This window comes from Carica papaya, chromosome 1 (assembly GCF_054855325.1).
Source record: "Carica papaya isolate Zhongbai chromosome 1, ASM5485532v1, whole genome shotgun sequence".
Taxonomy (NCBI): domain Eukaryota; kingdom Viridiplantae; phylum Streptophyta; class Magnoliopsida; order Brassicales; family Caricaceae; genus Carica; species Carica papaya.
The window spans coordinates 25,303,426-25,323,039 of record NC_142309.1 but is presented as its reverse complement, the minus strand read 5'-3'; the positions used below and the strand labels follow the sequence as shown (position 1 = coordinate 25,323,039).

The following is a 19,614-nucleotide window of genomic DNA, read 5'->3' as shown; positions in this document are numbered from 1 at the left end:
TTTTAATTGACTTATGTGTTTTAAAATATTTTCTATAAAATAAATTTATTGAGAATATTTTTTATCTAAAAATTCAATTTTTTCGTTGAATCTTATAATTTTGTTGTGAGATTTATTATTATTATTATTTTATTAACGTCTAATAAAAATTTCTCAAACACGCATTGTAATATTAAAACGACTCGCATCGTAGCATTAAAAGGACTAAAGGTATGAGAGTACAAATAAATTATTTAAATATATAAAAATTATTTATAATTTAATTGTAAAATAATGAAAATTTAATTATAAGTAAACTTTAAAAGAATTGACATGATACTTTTTAAATAAATTCTAGAAAAAATAATTCATTTATTTCCAACACATTTCTTCAATTCTTTTTTTTTTTTTTTTTTGTGCAAAATAGTTTTAGATGAGAAACTAAGAGATGATGGAATGAAGATAGTCTTGATTAAACATGATCAGCAGTGTCATTAAGAAGACATAATACAGAAATTGTCATTTCTAAAAGAATTTAAAATACATTCTCCAATTTTACATTATATTCTAGATGAGATACACACAAATTTCACGAGATTTTTAAATTTGTTCTAAACATAATACAAAGTATAATTAAATTAATTGACCCTTTTATAAATTAAACAAATGCAAAAAGTTATTTCAGGACCTTAAATTGCCAATGAGTATAAAGCATACACAGCAAATAGTATAAAGATATCACCTTTCTTTACTCCTGCCTCTCATGGCCAGGCTCTCTCTTCCCATTCCTCTGCCAGATTAGCCAAAAACCAATTATCTCAACCTGGTTCTGGTGGCACATAACCATTGCCTGGATGTCTGAAGATCATCACCTGTGGTGGTTGGCACATGCCAACTACCATTTTCTGATTCCTGCAGTACCTCACAGCATTATTAAAGTAACTATGAAAGGAGTTCCATATGAAAAAAGGAATAATGTATACCAGTAGTAATTAACTAGAGCAATCCTCACCTGAATAACAATTGAATAAGGGGGAGGCATGTGGAGTTTAAGTCCATTCCTTGAAACCGACAGTCGAATCTGCAAATTAGAGAGCCAAGCATAGTTTAGAATTCCTTTTTCTTCAAATTGCATACATGCTTTAGTAACATAACGTCCATAATCATGGATTCCCATGTTTGTAAAGATGTTATTCTTCTTGAAGGTTCAACTACTGACAGCTCCTATTAAGATGGGGCAACAGGGAATCATTTTCACATGGATAAAATATATGCTCCTACAGCAGCAAATTTTCTCGGGCATCCGGACCTCCTTAAATTGTTATCATTATGGTTCGTCATGGATTGTAACGGTTCAATGTTTTCTAGACCAGTAATTCAGGCCAAGTTCATCTTGGGTTGAAAAGAGGAGAAGGAAGAGGAAAAGTACCTGATGTTTTTCCTTCCATCTTGGGAAAAAACTAGTCCCTAGCAACTGGAACAAGTGGTCCCTCATTTCATCATTTGTAACCAATAAACACTTGCAACTAACAGAGGCGTATAGCCAATACCTGTAAAGGAAAGTTCCAAGCAAACTTTGCAAATGATGGATTGAGAAGATCATAATCGTACAGTTGCAGTAGAAACTCTAAATGAAGATTAACTCTAAATTGACTGTTAACAAATTTCAGTCAATTGCTACAACTGCTAAAACAGCCGCAATGAATACAAAAAGACTAACAACAAATATATAGTACAATCTTAACCTGTAACCCAGTCATGGATTATCACATATATCTACATTCAGATTTTCATGGTTGATTAATCTCACTGAGAACTCCAAAAGTGTGGCTATCTGATGATGTCTGTCAATGTCATGGTCAAAAGATCATATACATGATAGAAAATGTGATCCCAGGTTATTATACCATTTGGGCAACAAATAAGGTTCCATAATCGGCCAGTCTAACATTAGGATTTGGAGCAAAGGACTTTCGATATGATTAGAGTTCCACATTTCTGAGGGGGCTGAACATCCTTCTCAACCCCCAAATGAAATAATTTCACAGAGATAAGATCAGTATGCATAGCTTAACATGGAAAGCAAGAGGAAATCATAGACGTGCTGAAAAGATCAGACTAACAATATTCCTAGGAACATATATTTGTGAGGAAGCAAATATCCACTGTAGGCTTAGCACCCTCTGGTTCATTTCAAAGCACACGCCAAGACAGAGTATCAGAAGTCGAGAGCACATTAAAGAAAGAAAAAGATAGCAATATGAATATGGCTTAGTTCATAAATTTAACCCAATTCATCAATAGTTCATGATATAGAGACCAACCAATCATCATTTGAACCAGGAGGAGTAGCATATAGTGCACCAGACTTTTTCCAGCTTTCTAACAAGTACTTGTTTTTAGGCTTCTGAGCAGGACCTCCAGTTGCACGACTTTTATGCAAAATAACAAGTGGCAATCTCTTTGATGGGCTCATTTCACGTAATTGATTGACCACGTTATTAAGCTACAATCAAATGATATCCAATTAGTGTCACAAGGAACAGAATGTGGAGTCTCCTAAAGTGTACTCGCGGAGTCTTGCTTACCTGGTTAAAGCTGAGAGTATGTTGATTAATAAGGCCAACATTAGCACCATCTATAACAGCATCAAATGGACCATGTGTTTCCAGCCACTCCTGCACGAGTTCACCTTCAAATCAGCAAGTCATCACTGACAATAATTTTAACATAGCAATAGCAATTGAAAGTAGCAAAAACTGGATTACTTTTTTATAATATAAGTAACTAATGATTTCTTTATAAAAAAAAGTAATAAGTAATGATGACAAAGGATGGAATGTGAATATGAACAGAATCATTGTAAGTCTAGTATCATTCAAAGAAGTAACAGTGTAAAAATACCCTGCATCCATGGGTATCAACAAAAACACCACCAGATCTTCTTGTCTACAGCATCCACATCAAGCATATCTCAATAAGGACTTACAAAGTTAATTAGGAAGTAAAACCTCTTTGATAGAAAATGAAATAATCAACATGTTATTCCATTTGTAACCAGCTAGGGAAGAATGTTTTGATAAATCATAATTATTGTAGGAGTCAAAAATCAATGTTGAGTTAACTTCTAGCATCATTATGTTTCCAACTACAGAAAACAAATGTCATTTATGAAATCCATAACTCAAGGCATTCCTCCACCAGGCAATATTTCTTACCTGGACTTTGGGATAGTTTTAGATGCTTTTCCATACTATTTTAATGAAAAAAAAGGGACTTACTGATATTTTTCCTGTATAGGAAACTATTTGTTAACACCATAAAATACATAATTGCATGTCATTGAAAAAATAAAAGAGTGAAAGAAACGTGCATTTATAAATTCAAGTGCAACACAGAAAAGAAAAAGAAACTGCATTTATTGGTTCAGAAACGGAAAACAAATGGAAAATGATCTTGTACCTGGAAGCAAGTAAAGTCAGCCCTGACCTCTCTTTGGCAAGCCAAATTTGTTAATGAGGTAGCAAAATTTTCGGTCTCTGTTGGGTTGATATCAATACAAACAAGCTTTTCACCACAAGAACGGCATACACCCTTCTCATTCATCTGAGTTCTGACAACGTTCCATTTGCCAGTCCCTAGCCACCCCTGCCCGTGCCACCCTCCTCCTCCCTTTACAATTCCCTCCTTTACCAAGTTTTCATCCCAATTATCCACACCAACTGTTGCAGCATCATCAGATTTAAACCAATCTTCAACAATCTCAGCAGTTGATTCAGAGACCTGCCTTACAGTGGCTCGCAGCCGTTGCAACATCTCATACACTTTGTCTGCCTTCTTTCCGTCAGCACTAACTTTCAGAAGAGCAGAAAGTTCTGGTTCTTCTGCCATTACTCCAGCTTCAACCATGTGAGCATCAACTTCATAAGCATTATCAACCTTCCCCTTCTTACAGAAACCAAAGAGGGCTGGTCCATATGACCTCAGTTTTGGTGGGATACCGAAACTTGTCATCTGCTTCACTAAATCAAATGCTTTATCTGGATCGTCCATTGCAACAGCCAGCCTCGCTATACTCGTAAATGTAGCCTCATTAGGAGCAACTTTATCCGCAACCATCTGTCCGAAAATGTCAAAGCCCCTCTTAAGCCCCAAAACCGAGTCCTTTTCACCATCCCAATCTCCACTTACTTCAACGGAAGAACCACCCGAAGAGCACAAGTAGAGTATTACATTGTAATGGTACTGGCTAAGTTGTACTCCCTCCCTCCGTGCCTCATCGTATAGGTGAAGGGCCTCAACGAGGTCTCCGTGCTTCGAGCACATATCCAGTTTGTACCTCAGCACTCCCTCAGGAGATTCTCGCCTTGCTTTCTTCTTTGCCTTGTTGGAAATTTGATCGGACGCGGGTACGGCAAATTTCTTAGCAGCTATAGCTGCGGTACACAGATGGGCACGTCCGTCCATGGGAAAGCGATGGACCCACGTGGCTGAAGAAGCAACCGAAGATCGATAACTATGGCGGAGAAACAGGCGACGGCTATTGCGGGGAAATAACTGCAATGGAAACTTGAACATTAACGATAAGAATGGAGAAGTCGCTCTACTGAGTGAGGGAGCGAAACAGGTTGCGTGCAGCATCCCTCCTTGCGTAGTGCGTCACTGTTACTTGTACGTGGGACTCACTCAATGCGCAATTCGTGGGTTATATTAACTCAGAGCGCATCCTCTGCGAGAAAGAAGAACACAAAGTTGGCGAGAAAGAAAAAAGAAAAAGAAGACGAAAGGCTACAGAAATGAACAATACAAAGTTGGAAAAGAAAATCCAAATAAGAGGACGAAAATAAAAATGAAAACTCCACAAATGAACTATACAAATAACCCAGCTTGAGTACTACACGACGAAACAAAAACTCGTGCATAGTTTCCGATATTCAATGACCTTTCATTACTATTCTTTTGTGGGCTTGATGTTTCTTGCTAATTCCATGTAGATACTGCGGTCATCTCCATAGTTTTCAGTGGGGCAGTTGGTCGAACACATGAGTAACCGTATGAGCTGGTAGTCTACCAATTCAAGGCAAATTTCTTGAAAATTCTGGACATGCAAGCCTCTAAACTATGAGCATTAAAATCTAAGGCTATATAACTATATATACATGAATAAACATACATATTTCGTATTTGCTTTAATTTTACTACTTCTTTCTTTCTTTCTTTTTTTTTTTGGAGGGGGGCTAAGATCCCTTCAATCATGCACTTGGATACTTCTGACTTCAACTGATTCTCCATAGATTGATTTTCACTTCAACATTTTCCGTGGGTGTCAACTGCCGACATCTTGACGTGGAGAAACTGGAAATTAGAGGATGATATCGACATTTGATACTCTACTAAAGCGCGCATGGCAGGAGAAGCTGAAAGATGCCATTTGACTCACCGGCATTATGTCGAACACGTAGTCGGCAATCATGCGAAGCAGCTTTGGTCCACGACGGAAGCCACTGCTGCTCCTTTCAAATGCTCGCCCAAGCAGTCAACAATTAGAGCGTGGCCCAAAGCCATCAGCATCTTCCTGACTAATCCACTGATTCGTTCGGATTGACTGAAGAGGCGGAAGTTTTGGCTCTTCCCCTTCAGACAGCTCCACCTATGGGAAACACGCTTGTCCAAATAGTGTAGTAAGAGCGAATGATATTTCTGTTCTGCTAGAGTTTTTCTCTTCTTTTTGTATTTTTTATTTTTCACTCGAAAATAGATATAATACTAAAAATAAGAATAAAATAAGATGTATCAGAAAGTTGGTATTTGCAAATTTGTCAGTAAATTACAAAACTGACCTCATAATTTAATCTATATTAAATTTATTTTGTATTATGAAAATGTATATACAAACTTCTCATTTTGGTAATATAATCAAAATCAGCATATTTTTAGAAAATGCCTAAAATATTTTTTTATTATATGTCATTTCATATTTTAAAAATTAAGTATATTTATCTATCAATATTAAATAATAAAAAATATTTGATAAAAAAAATTATCATATAATTAACTAAACATATTTAAAATTTATTTAATTATTTTAATTAATTATATTGTTTTTTATTATCATTTGCTTTTTAGCAATTTTTTCTTTCAAGAACATCTTCTACTAAAAGTTAGACGATATATTTTTTACAAAAATTAATTAATTAAAATTTTAAATATTAATATATTAATCTTTGATGCAAAGTAAATTAATATTTGTTTTATTAATATAACATATGTTGATTTATATATATTATGTATATTGAAATTTATTTGTTTATTTATTATTAAATAACTTAACTTTGTAATATAATGAGGAAAAGGATGTGGTATTTTAATGTATTGTTTGAACACAAAAAAAATTAAGACTACTCAGGTCTTTTTAATCTTATTTAATATGTTTTATTAATTTAGAAAATAAGTGTATAACTCCAAATATAAAAGTGTCTTTTTTTATTTTTTTTTTTTGGGAGAAAATGTTAACTTAAATTAGTTATGTATGTTTCGAGTTTTTATTTTGATAGTTTTGACATTTTATGAGTAGGGATAAAAAAATGTTAGTGGTTTAATTAGTGGTTAGAATATTAAACCATACAAATATATTTACATACTCAGTTTAAGACTTGCAGGAGCTAAATTTTATGGTAGAAACTGAGCGTTCTTTTTACTCCTGTAGAGAGTTGTGCTAGAGGACATAGCTGCAATAATTTTCTTTTGCTACATCAATTATTTATATTCGGTTAAAAAGGATTACTTTAAAGTTGGAATTTTAAAGTAAATCGATGATTGAAGAAATTAAAAGTGTGAATGTCAAATGCAAATTATAAAATGTAAATATAATTATTTAAAAGTAAATTTAAGCATTGTATAAAATTACCATCAATTAAAATCCAGCAGCGAAGACCACTGGTTATTTATTTGATAGTTAATACATTGGTATTAATCCAATTAAATAAAAATATCATATGAAAAATTATGTAACTAGAGAAAAATAAATAAAGGCTTGACTAGGCTATAAAATTTGCTATTAATTTATGCAGAATTAGAGGGAGTACGAGCGGCATCATCAGCTGCATCATCGGCGGCAGCTTCAGGTTCAGGATGAGATGCAGAGGCAGGTTCAGACCTCTGCACCGATCTTCTTGAGCCAAAACACAAATGGTGACAACCGGCAAATAGTCCCAACGCAACTACAGCAAACACCACGAGCGCCGTCACTATCCAGTGTTCCATCCTTCCAACGCTCTTCGATCAACAAGAATTTCACTGAAACAAGATGAAAATTTCGAAAAATAAATTTTCTTTCTACTAATTAATATTAATAAGCTAATATAACACACATAAGAAAAGTAAATCACATTGCCAGCTACTACGATAATTAGGCTGCAACAGTATATAAGTAGCTCAATAAAATCTTAAGAAAGAGATACCACAACGTTCTAATTAATAAATAATCTACCAATTAGTGGAAAACTTGTAAGCGGAATATTTTTCTTTTTCTTTTTTTTTTTTTCCAACTGACGAGGTTAATTCGTTTCTCTCGAAATACATTTATAGCGCAGGTGATGCAAAATAAGAAGATACAGGTTTGGAAAGAAAAATCAACTAAATTTCCAATTTATTTAGGCATGGCAAGATTTTAATTTCCTCGAGCTTAGGACTTTATTAGTGTTTTTTTTTTCCATATAACTATATTATTCGATTTCCTATTCAGAATGTAGATCTTAAGAGTATAGGAATCAAAAAATTTTATTCTCTCTTACATAAATGCAATTAACGACCTGAAAAGGAAAATTAGATGATGAATTAATTATATTCTGACCGTGGCTAGTTAGCAGTCAGTGGATTCAAGGGTCGTAGAACGGACACATCCTCAAGGTAGATTTCTTCAACCTTTTAATAGAACCAAGGAAGCTCATGCAGAGTCGTAGGAAGTAGGTTGCGGTAACTGCGGTCCCCAAACAGTAGTTACTCATGAAATATTCTTTTATTTAACGAAGATTACTCCACCTCTTATACTTATTTAAGTAACATTCCCAAAAAAAAAAATATTATTTTAGTAAAATATCTACCAGTCGGAAAATACATCCAAGAGAAGAGACTGCACAAACATTCTCTTGTTTTACATGGTCTTTAAGCTATACATCAACACATTAACAAGTTCCAACTCAGAAAAGAATACATTGCAGCCTAAGCATATAAAGATGTGACAGCAACCTTCATAGTGATACCTCAGACTCTTAGCCACCACAGCAGGAACCGCAAGCTGGTAGGGCATCTGGAATTTAACCACAAAACATAAATATTATACATGTTCAATTTTTTGCTGTCTGTAACAGATTAAACACTTTGGTGGGTCGAAGTTCAAAAGAAACAAAGGGAAATAGATGAACTTACTATGGTCAATTCCCCGAACATTGTCTAGACCACGAGGTGGACGACGTGGACCCCCACCACCACCACCACCACCATATGGACCACTACCAGGACCTCCAGGTCCACCATCCCATTTCTTGCTTGAACCAGAGCCTTTCTTGTAAGCATTTGACTTCTCCATCTAAAGCATGGAGGAAGGGAAGAGTTAGGAACATCAAGTCTCAATTTGTTGCGAATAAATTGCTTGCATTACCAACAACTAACCAAAAAGATTACTGTCTTACCGAGAACATTGTTGCAAAAAATGCTCCAATAAAATTGACAATGGCCCAGAAGAAATCCGTGATTGTCCTTAGACGCCATATTGATCGCTTGGATTTCACTACACCTGGACAAACCAAGCAAGTTAACAACTGGAAAAAGAAGAAATATGGCAGAGATATTGTCCGTAGTTTATTTTCAGCCACACAGGTATTCATTAAAAAATCACAAGCAATTATGTAGATTACACTGAAAACGTCTATCAATTGGTAAAAAAGACAGGCTAAAGTAGCGGTTCAGCTGGTTATACCACTTAACTGTCAATAGTGAAAGGTACATAATGCACAAGATATTTCAATCAAGTAATATACAGAAAACAAAATGAATAAAATATCCGCAAAGATGTAATGGAATGAAGAATACATAGAAAACAATTCTATCATTCTTAAACTTATCTCAGATATTTCAATCAAGTAATATACAGAAAACAAAATGAATAAAATATCCGCAAAGATGTAATGGAATGAAGAATACATAGAAAACAATTCTATCATTCTTGAAACTTACCTTAGATAGCTGTAAATCTTAGGAATATCCCTCCTAACATTACTTTATAACATCCAAACTCAATATATAATAATTCCTACAATTTTCTAAATCATATTTGGCTTTGCACAATTATGATTAACAAGTGATAACTTCCAAGTTGCAAAATTTTCAAAAGAGTGAAGTGGGAAAAAGGAGCCGTCCAAGAGTATGGTCTTGATACATGTTAGGGAAAGATTCTTGTAGCTGATTGCAACAAACTAAAATCAAGGTTTAATTGCGTTAGGTTCAGTTGCAAAGGAAAAGAGAAAACTATCTTTTTGGGTTAAGAGAGAGGGGAAAAAGGCTGAAGAAGAGGGTAAAGAAGCTTCTGAAAAAGAGAAAATGCATCCAACGCAAGTAGGCACAAACTCATCAATTTGTTACAGGGCATAAATTAAAGAAAAACTACACCTTAAATTGAAGCGTTATTAAATTTTTATAGCTCAATATTGCGTTTTTTAACTTTCCAATAACTTGCAGTCATATGTCTTGATACATTTGCAAGGATAAAGGAAAAAAAATTAACAAAATGAATGAATCAATTTTTCTTAACAAATAAATTCCCCAAACCTAGCAAACATTAAATATTGATCCAAAACAACGCGGAGCACATTACCAGATGACTAAAGGAGCAATCACATTACAAACGCCCAAACTTAGCAGCTGTCACTGCTGAAGAACATCATTTTGCGTTCGATTAGAATGATCTCAAATTGCTGCGATTTCTAGTAAGCATTGCTATCCTCACATATTCATTCAAGCGGCAATTAACGAAGGTCTACCCCCAAATAAAAAGAACTTCATGATCATATTAAGAAAACAACGGAAGAGAATCGCAAACCAAAAGTTAGCGGGATAGACATGATCAGTCACAAACAAAGAAGCGAAATACGAACTGCTTAATCTCCTTTTAATTGCTAGAAAAGGAACCCTAAAAATCGAAATACAAATCAATCCAACATAGAAAAAGTCCGAATCCGGTCATTATTAAATGAAATGGAAGATGATAAACTAACTTCTTAATCAAGAATTTTCCCCACATCATCGAGAAAAATGTTAATTGGAGAGAGAGAGAGAGAGAGAGAGAGAGAGAGAGAGAGAGAGAGCTGACCTCGCTCAACGTAGGCCATGAGAGTACTTCTGGAGACTTCCGAAAAATGGCAGAATTCTGGTCTTTATATTGGGTACCGAGGCTTGTGAACGATTCATTGATTTAACCGTGATCTTTAACGGCAAGTTACTTCTTTTGATTTTCATTGGCAGGGACACGTCAAGCTTGACGTGGAAAGACACGTGTCACATTTTTATTGGCTATTGGTATGGCATTTATATTACTTTTAATGACATGTCAGACCGTTAGGTGTCATACTGGCACAGACCACTCTTGGTCTCGTAAAAGTTCTTTTCTTGCAACAACCTAAAATGATTAATCATATCCAATGTAAGAGAACAACCGAGTTTGGTGCAATGGTTATATTTGCTATTCTTTTACATTTGAGTTAATTTCAATTTTAGAAGAAAGAAAGATCATGTCTAGTCCCATACAAATTTTCAAAATAATCCACCTTAAGGTGGAACTCTGTAAAAATACTGAAAGCAGTTCATGAATTATGGCAATCTTTAATAAGGGCATTTTTGTTCCTTTCCATTTGCATCATGAACATATTCATTTTCACCTTCAAATTGAAAGATTTTGGTTGGGTTTCATGCTGTATCTTAGCCGCCCATGTTTCCATGTCCTCAAATGCTTCCCATGTCTTGCTTTCCTTTTTCCAGTCCCATATACACTTGAAAGTTGAGAAGTTGCAGAAATTGTTCAGTTTATTGGACCCTTCAAATTTCTAGAGAATAAAAATGAAACAGAATCCAACAATCAGATAAGACGGATAAAACACATTTCAATATAGACAATCAAATGAATAGACAACAGAGCTAAATATATCAAATGAAAAATACAGGAGAACGCATTCAGAACATGAGTTAGCTGTAGAAACGTACTTCGAATTTTTACTTTTTAGAATTCACATATGTTTGTATTTCAGAATTAACAGTTGTGGAAAATGAAGATTGAAAAAAATGGAGGTCTCCAGGTGATTTACTCTTAGTATATAGAAGTTTGTGAACTAATTTACTCTTTATGTCCTTGAGGATGATGGGCAATCGGGGACATGGTAATCAAAAGAGGCTGATAGCACATGAAAATTTCACTAACCTCCATGGTTAAAGGAAACAGGTAGAGCAATCCATCCGCACGCTCCCGCCTATCATGACGTAGATGAAGACATTGTTTCACAACGGAAAGTGCTGTCTCTATATCAAGATATCCAACTTTCACCATCCTTTTCAGAACTCTAGCTTGGAATGTCTTCCCTCTGCAACAAAGTAAGAACTTATCTTCTAGTTTTATCTGTTTTTCCATAAGCACCTATTTATCCTATAAAATACTGGATAGAGTATCTAACTAACAAAAGAAGTACTGGACGAGTACAATGAGTGAATTGCAAAAGGCTTTAAATTCTAACACAGCCTATGAACTAAGCAATATTAGTGAATAGACACAATAGCAAGCAAGAACAAGTAAAAGGAGTAATTCAACAACAGAAAACGTACCTGCTAGGGTCCCTGAATGGTGATCGAAGTTCCGGTGCAGGTATGATCCCAGCAAGCATTGCTGACTCTCCCAAACTCAGAAGAGAAGGATGCTTTCCGAAATAGAAAAGCGATGCTGACTCGATTCCATAAATACCATGTCCCCAGTATATCTGTGACATCAATCATGTATGCTTATTGTCACTAGACACATGATTCAGGAAAAACAAAAATAAACTAGTTCCCAATATTGGCATGTTACTTTTATCTAGCCATTGTCCACATTATGATTAACTTTATTTCAAATGCTTTTTATCTTCTCTTCCAACTTATTGGCGAGCACCCAGTCAATGATGGTATCCCAAAAGAGCAACCAGACAACATATTCCACAAGGAGACATGTGGCTAATGTAGCTCGGTTTAACATATAACATGAGCCCAAAAGTCAAAATGAGTCCAACGGTCATCAAGCGGAAAGAAAGCCAGAAGCTAAGTAGGCTATACCCATAATATCCTGGTTACACTTCATCTTATGTTCTTATCTATGTTCGTTCAATAGCCATTTATCTCAAACAATTTTCTGCTCGAACATTGTTTCATGTTGCACGAAATAATAAGTTAAAATAGGATAATATATCAAAAGAGCAACAATGAAGAAGTCTTATAACTTTTAGCAAGTGTGAACTTCTTATAACTCAGGGTGAACAGTGAAGAAGAAAAACCAGCACAAAAATTGGAAATCTAAATGCAGCTAGAAATATTGTAGTTGGATTTTTCCTACAACCACAAATTATATTTTTCTAAAAATGAATTTGAAGAATGCATTTTGTCAAACAGAAAACAAATTAAAAAAAAAAAACCATTCACATAAGTATTGGAAACAAATATATGTAGTGCCCCTTAAACTAAGGGATATGACTTCCTTTTAATTAAAAAATAAATAAATAAACAAATAAGGGATGATGAAAGAAGCATAAGGCAAGAAAAGAGACCTTACTCAGGTATGTGCTTAATATTCCTTGTTTTGACACTTTCCTTTCAAGTGCTACTGCCAACACCATCTCAACAATCTTTCTTGAGAAGGTGGGCTCATTTCTAAGAAAAGAGTTCTTGACTAGCTGCCAGGGTGAGAAAGAAAACAAAATTAAACAGTTGTAATAAAAAATCAAAAGCTTTCAAAATCAATATAAAACAAAAAAAACTACAGTAAGACTTAATTTAGTCTTCCTTCCAGAACTTTGGAAGCTTGTAATGATTTCAGTTCCAAAACAGCTACTACAAAGTTTGGCTCAACAAAAAAATAAGAATTTCTAGGAAATAAAAAGCAACAGAATGTTCTTATACTCATTAAGAAAGTATGCAAATAATATGTGTGCACAAAAATAATCTTCAGGATATAATCACTCTGGTATAGAATAACTTATTCCAATAAGGTATCTGAAAAAGAGCCGGATAACCTTCTTCACTGTATGGATTAGATTTTTGCCCCAACATATCAAAAGAGTCATCAACCTTCATAACCTCATTGCAGTTCCAATATAACAAAAGTCCTAGAAGCCTAAGCGAAGAGAGAGAAAAAAAAAATCCCAATAAGTCCTTTCCTTACTAATTTTTTTGTTTTCATGCTATGCATTCCTCTTCCAGAATGGAGACCACTATCGGGGCTGAGGAACTTTGTCTCAAATGTCGTCAGTTGAATACCCATCAAAAACCAACTATCAACAGATATTACATGCTAAATTTTAGATAATAGCTCTGAACTTACTTTTGGAAAAGTCAGCATTATCTAACAAGTCGTGAACATCAACTAACTCGAGAAAGAACAAGACAATGAAGTAATCGCAATGGATATACAGAAAGAACAAGACAATGAAGATACAGAAAGAGGAATAAATCTCGATTTGGAGCCCTGGATATACAATGACCAACCATCATAGCACACACCTATAAATCCATATTGACTAAAATTTTCAGCATCTTTTCACACCAGAGACAAAGTGTTCGATTACAAAACTGTGTAAAAAAGTTAATCCAGCATTGATATTGCTGAGACAAACTACAAATCCAATTTACATACAAGTACACCTAGTTATTGACTCAAATGAACAGTTAATAGTAATATGTAAGGTAGATAAATGACTGCTACAATACTCCATTGGACTTTGAAAGATGATAATTACATATTTAACTTTAGTTCAAAGAGAATAAACAAACAAGAATTCTATATCACATACAATTTATGGTTGTATATCCATTCCAAAAACCACAAGAGCTACAAAAATCTCAGCCATTAATCAATACTATCTAGGGCCAGAGATCTGCTGTGAGGAGATGTAAGAAAAGTAATGTTGAGAGCCACTTGCTGAACTTGTACAGGAGGCATTTGCTTGCTGATACAACATAACATCACTTTCCCGTTCTTCTTCTTCTATTGTAGAAGCCTCAGAAAACCTGCGGCCATAGAAGCGTAAGAAATTCAAAGACTCCATTCTTGGCCGGGTTACTGGAATCCTACCTTCCAACATACCAACAACAGTAACCATATTTGGCCTTAATGATGGTTCTTCATGAACGCAACACAAAGCAATACACACCAATTTCTCCACCTCTTCACTCATTACTCGTCCTTCCAACTTTGTGTCAGCAAGCTCCAGGTATCTTCCTTGCTCGTGCATCTCCAATGCATATAGTGGAAAATAAATAAATCTGGATCCTGATGATGAAGATTGGGAGCCACTACTGTTCTCATCATCCATGCAATGGCTTTGTGATCGCAGTAGGCAGTTTTTCCTACCACTCACGAGTTCAAGCAATACCATCCCGAAACTATAAACATCAGTTTTCTCTGAAATTGCTGAGTTAGTAAGCCATTCAGGGGCAAGATACCCCCGAGTACCTCTCATTGTCGTGAACAGGCTAGATTGTTCAGGGCTTAGGAGCTTTGAAAGCCCGAAATCAGAGATTTTTGGCTGAAAATGATCATGCAAGAGAATGTTCTCTGGTTTGACGTCACAATGGATAATCTTTTGTTCACAGCCACAGTGCAAGTATGCAAGTGCACGTGCTGTCCCAAGTGCTATATCGAACCTTTCTTGCCATTCTATGACAGGTCCACTGCCAAAGAGAGTACGGTCCAGTGAACCACGGTTCATATACTCATAAACCAATAGTCTCCGTCCCCCTTGGGCACAAAACCCTCTCAACTTGACCAAATTGACATGGTGTATATTTCCAATGACCGCAATCTCAGTACAGAAATCTTTTTTCCCTTGGACACCTAAATTTGTTATCTTCTTCACTGCCACAACAGATTTATCAGGCAGTATACCTTTGTAGACAGAACCAAACCCACCTGACCCTATCTGGGTCTTAAAGTTATCAGTAGCCACCTCTAGCTCTTCGTAGTCAAACCTTTGAGGTAACCCAGGGATGCAGAATGCATCCAGGTCTTGTGAAGAGACTGAGTGCCCAAATTTTAGCTTCCTATTCTTTTTGAATATTCCTCTTCTCCAACAAAGAAAACCTAGTGCAGCTAATAGAAAGAAACCAGTGAAAGGTAAGAGAACCAGAGCAGCCACAGGAAATTCTGGCCTATGGTTGATTGGACCGTTTGCATCAGTTGGTAGGACAAGAGCTTTAATATAGCCCTGCAAGACATTTTCATCTGCACTGTTCAATGTAATAGAACCCAGCTCTTTTTCTACTATATGGCACGAATTGGATGGATTTCCATAGAAAATTCCCAAGCATGAACAATCCATTGAGCAAAGTTCCTTACAAGTGGAGAAGCTTACTCCTTGTTTTACGGGCTCAGAGAAACGATTGGCAAAGTAATTCACTCCATAGCCAAGTGTCAGATATGAAACATCAGACATATTCAACTTGCTGCCATCATGGGTTGAATTGCAAGCAAATGGCAAAGAAAAGGATTGATCGCTTGGCACACAACCCCTGATGTTGTCTGAAGCTGAATGGAAGTTTGCAGGACATGAGCAGGTTGGGTTGCTGTATGTAGCATCATTAGTACATAGTCCAACCCTGCCACAGATAAACGGTATTTGACAACCATCAACTGGCCCCACAAATTCCTGTTTCCAGCCATCAGCAGAAAAGGTAGTAACTGTAAATTGGCCAGATGAAGTCAGCTTGGCTATTCGGATGTTGGATGATGTTGGAGGCAGGGGAACCTGAATTACAATTAGTGAATCATTTTGACCGAACAGGTAAAGACCTGTTCTGTTTATCGCCATATATTCCACTGCATAATTCGAGTTCACAAATGCTATGACTTGCATCGACAATTTCCAATATGTCTGTTCATGCCACTGCATTACTGCATCAGATCCGGTGATTATGAGTCTATAATCCCCAGTTGATAAGTTATCAGCTGATAGAGCACTTGACAGAAAAGACCCAGCTGGTAGATGTTGTCCAATTACGAGTGTGTCTGTTGGATGATGGAAACTCTCCCATAGAGAAGCATTAAATTGATCGAGTAAAACAAGATTTCCCATCTCAGTCAACAGTAATGCATGTACTGATGACTGCAATGGTGGCGTGGACCATCTGGAATTGCCATTTTGATCAGCAATGGTAATTCCTTTGACAGTAAGATTCATTTTACCAGAACTTGAGATGGGTGCATCGTGATTAGCAGACCAAATAATGGTGTTTGATGCAACATGGATGACACACAAGTAAAAGTTCATCTGTTGAGCCCCAGGATTGAAGATAGAAGCTTTAAACATTCCGCTGCGAGAGGATAAGAAGGTGCCATGGTTATCAATGAATTGAAAGTAGGAAGCAGTGAAATCTGGATGTATGAACTCCAAGAAAGAAATACCAGAAATGGGAGTAAGGAACAAGAAACTTGTGAAGAAGAAGAGGAAGGATCCCATAGAGGTTTGACAGAAAGAATAACAGAAAAGAGAAAGTACAAGTTTTGATATGAGGGGGATGAATGAGGATTGAATTGGTCTGCTCTGGTTTTCTCCATTTCTTCTCTTCAATTCTGGTTGTGAGTTTAGCGTTGACCATTGAAACTGTCTCTCTCTCTCTCCTAGTAGGTGTGCAGACAATCTTTTAATTATTGCTAACATCAGCTGGGAACGTAAGATATGAAATGAAATTCCAGCATTGGTCATACCCAAGGAAGTGTTTATCCAAGACAAGAAGCCCCAAATTCTCTCCCTACATTTTTTTTCTCACTTGAAAAATCAAAACCTACAACATAACCAACTATTTTATGTGATATATGTCCATCAAGGAAGAAGATTACCATCCTAAAAAATAAATGTTTGATACCATTTTTGCCTGCCGAAGTTTTATTTTAATAAATGATTTCTCAAGTAACAATAGAATCGGTAGTTCTTACGAGTTATTCATAAAGAATTCATTCAACCAACATTAATCAAACTTTGTAAACCACGTTCAAGCACCAACGACGTTAAACAAACATTTAAAAATAAACAATCACAAGATACTAATCATACTTTTTAAATAATAAAATTAAGCAATTTTGACTGAGAGTAAAATCAACAAACACATTGTCTGCACGAAAATAACACCCAACAACCAACATTCAATTCACCTGCTGGGTTATGGTGCTACCACCTCCCAGAGCTCCAAACGACAAAACTGCCCGGGAAATTCCAAGTGGGTCGATCCCAAAATGGCTGAAAAACCTGCGATCCTCATAAGCAACAATGGCTTGACATAAATGCTTGGGATAGGTTCTGGCTTTCACCTCAGCTTCTTGAGATAAAGCAATGAGATCTCGCCAACAATAATGGAAATTGGGTAAAAAGGCATTGGAGAATAGCCTAAAACAAAGAAGGATCAACGAGAATGTGAAGAGAATTAGACCGTGTATGGGGAGGTCCTTTGATGGGTTCTGCGATGAGGATGATTTTGAACTCCTTCGCTGGTAGCATGAGTTGAGAAGAATCGGAGACTTGCGTGAGAGATACGGGTGTGGGAAATTGAGAATGCGAGTTGGATTTATGACAGTGTGATTTGGTGGGTATGTTTTGAGCGGGAAAATTGAAATCTTTGCGAAGGTGCTAAACATTCCTAACCAGCAGTTTGCAGTAGAAAATGAAGAGAGACTGGTTGCCGCCGTAAGTGAAGAAAGATTAACGAAAGAAGCCAGCCAACAGCAGGCGGACGGAACGCGAAAATTTCTCCGGCGAAACGGTCCGCAACGTTTCAAATTCTTGTACATAACAATTAGGTAAATATTTGTTTGTATATGGCAATAAATTTTAAATGTTATTTGTTCAAATTTTAAAATGTAAAAATAAAATTTAATATAATAACTATAATTATATATATGAATACAAATAATATAACGACTTTATAAATTCAAAATAAAATATATAATAATTTAAGTACGTAAGTAAAATAAAAAATTAAACTTTACATCATTTATACAATAATTTAAAAGTACTAAACAAATATTATGGAATGAAATCTCTGAAAGAAACATGAGAAATGAAAAAAGTAAAAAAATATATAAAGTATCTAACATCTACTCGCAATTTTCTTGCGGATCGGACTTGAGAATCAGGTTCTCTTGATCTGAAATGGTTAAATAAGAGGTGAGCTACATTAACCCAGTAAGGACATCACATTATATCACCGGTACATAAGTAAATGTGAGTATAAAAATAAAAACTACTAATGGAGTACTAAATGTAAACCAATGCATTTATTAAAAATAAAACCATTTACCATTTACTTACCATTGTGAGATTTATGAAAACAACCTATAAATATAATAACATCATACAGATCATAACTTCATTCACAATCAGTAACACATAACATATCATAAATTCATATTCATTAACAATAACTAAATCATAACCATTTCTTATTTTACTAGCCCACTAGTATCCATAAGAATCCATAGTAGTGTCTCCGCTACACGTGAACCATTTCTCTTAACAATCTTAATTACAGAGTCGTCTTCATTCTCTATCCAGTATGAGCGCCAAGATATTAAACCGCAATACCTCGTCTGATATGATGGTGAAGCGGGCCGTCTCCATACCCCGTCCGGTATAAGCGCCAAATGACAAATTCTCCATACCCCGTCCGGTATGAGGCAACGTTCACGATAGGGTTCCCTATGAACCCGATCCGTCCACTATATCCTATGATATATAGTGAGGCTGTCATCTTATTTGTTTATTATATCACACCCCTTTCCTGTTTTTCCTTAGTCTCCGTTATCAAATCAAACATAATTATATAAACAAATAAACATGCATCCGGTAATGCAATCATATCTTAAATCTCAAAATCAAGCAGTGGTCAAGTAAGGGAATAATACATGCATTTAAACCATAAAATAGACGAACCAGAAACCATCATATTTTTAGACTGTAAAATAAATTAACAGATAATAATGTCTGGTTTAGGCTCCATTAGCAATCCGAAATTAATTATGCACATATATTTAATTTGTACAAAATATTGTATTATTATTTATTCAAACTTTAATTCCATGATAGGAAATAGGGGAGTCCTTACCTGATTTAACACTGAAAAGTTAAATGATTTACTGCGTTTACGGGCGGTCCCTAGTTCCCTAATTTTTTTTTGGAACTGAAACGCGCTTATGGTACCTACAAATGTCCCACATAATCAAAAAATAAGTCCCAGGGCCTACTCGGCCAATTTTAAAAATTCGGCACTGTGGCTCTGCCGTCCTCCGGCAGCGATCCACATCGGGTTGGCTGTTTTCGACCGTTTTTGACAAAATTCAGCCAAATTTGCATCAGTTCA

General features: G+C 35.6%; 3 protein-coding genes across 10 annotated transcripts; all 3 read right to left on the bottom strand.

Annotated features, from left to right (window-relative positions):
• Positions 1-470: 470 nt before the first annotated feature.
• Positions 471-5,725, bottom strand: PRORP1 (proteinaceous RNase P 1). Of its 6 annotated transcripts, XM_088222723.1 has the most exons (9): positions 5,420-5,725; positions 5,248-5,319; positions 4,922-5,046; positions 3,442-4,708; positions 2,568-2,657; positions 2,304-2,485; positions 1,409-1,553; positions 992-1,060; positions 471-891 (listed from the first exon to the last, which is right to left on the bottom strand). In XM_088222723.1, the coding sequence occupies exons 4-9, from the start codon at positions 4,618-4,620 to the stop codon at positions 793-795; spliced, it is 1,764 nt and encodes a 587-aa protein (XP_088078849.1). In that variant the 5' UTR covers positions 4,621-4,708; positions 4,922-5,046; positions 5,248-5,319; positions 5,420-5,725; the 3' UTR covers positions 471-792. The 6 variants fall into 6 exon arrangements, with proteins under 6 accessions (XP_088078849.1, XP_088078827.1, XP_088078837.1 ...); XM_088222701.1 differs by having other exon boundaries at positions 4,922-5,077; positions 5,153-5,725; XM_088222711.1 differs by having other exon boundaries at positions 5,248-5,725.
• A 2,252-nt stretch (positions 5,726-7,977) lies between these two features.
• LOC110816795 (glycine-rich protein) lies at positions 7,978-10,500 on the bottom strand. Its single transcript, XM_022045119.2, has 4 exons — positions 10,346-10,500; positions 8,670-8,773; positions 8,407-8,566; positions 7,978-8,287 (listed from the first exon to the last, which is right to left on the bottom strand). The coding sequence occupies exons 1-4, from the start codon at positions 10,362-10,364 to the stop codon at positions 8,250-8,252; spliced, it is 321 nt and encodes a 106-aa protein (XP_021900811.2). The 5' UTR covers positions 10,365-10,500; the 3' UTR covers positions 7,978-8,249.
• A 2,449-nt stretch (positions 10,501-12,949) lies between these two features.
• On the bottom strand, positions 12,950-17,551 carry LOC110816744 (S-locus lectin protein kinase family protein). 3 transcript variants are annotated; one of them, XM_088222687.1, is made up of 3 exons: positions 17,414-17,540; positions 16,761-16,882; positions 12,950-16,575 (listed from the first exon to the last, which is right to left on the bottom strand). In XM_088222687.1, exons 2-3 carry the CDS (start codon positions 16,817-16,819, stop codon positions 14,124-14,126), a joined length of 2,511 nt encoding a protein of 836 aa, XP_088078813.1. In that variant the 5' UTR covers positions 16,820-16,882; positions 17,414-17,540; the 3' UTR covers positions 12,950-14,123. The 3 variants fall into 3 exon arrangements, with proteins under 3 accessions (XP_088078813.1, XP_088078816.1, XP_088078808.1); XM_088222690.1 differs by lacking the exon at positions 16,761-16,882 and having other exon boundaries at positions 17,414-17,551; XM_088222682.1 differs by having other exon boundaries at positions 12,950-16,882.
• Between the last annotated feature and the right edge of the window lie 2,063 nt (positions 17,552-19,614).

What these genes read in the sequence shown, in the direction of transcription:
- LOC110816744 (XM_088222682.1), bottom strand. Translation starts at nt 16,721, where the DNA reads ATGGGATCCTTCCTCTTCTTCTTCACAAGTTTCTTGTTCCTTACTCCC.
- PRORP1 (XM_088222701.1), bottom strand. Translation starts at nt 4,620, where the DNA reads ATGCTGCACGCAACCTGTTTCGCTCCCTCACTCAGTAGAGCGACTTCT. An exon ending in CTGACTTTACTTGCTTCCAG is followed by an intron (nt 2,658 to 3,441) that starts GTACAAGATCAT and finishes GAACTCGTGCAG; the next exon opens with GAGTGGCTGGAAACACATGG. An exon ending in CTTATTCAATTGTTATTCAG is followed by an intron (nt 892 to 991) that starts GTGAGGATTGCT and finishes GAGGTACTGCAG; the next exon opens with GAATCAGAAAATGGTAGTTG.
- LOC110816795 (XM_022045119.2), bottom strand. An exon ending in TTTTTGCAACAATGTTCTCG is followed by an intron (nt 8,567 to 8,669) that starts GTAAGACAGTAA and finishes TCCATGCTTTAG; the next exon opens with ATGGAGAAGTCAAATGCTTA. An exon ending in TGTTCGGGGAATTGACCATA is followed by an intron (nt 8,288 to 8,406) that starts GTAAGTTCATCT and finishes GTTAAATTCCAG; the next exon opens with ATGCCCTACCAGCTTGCGGT.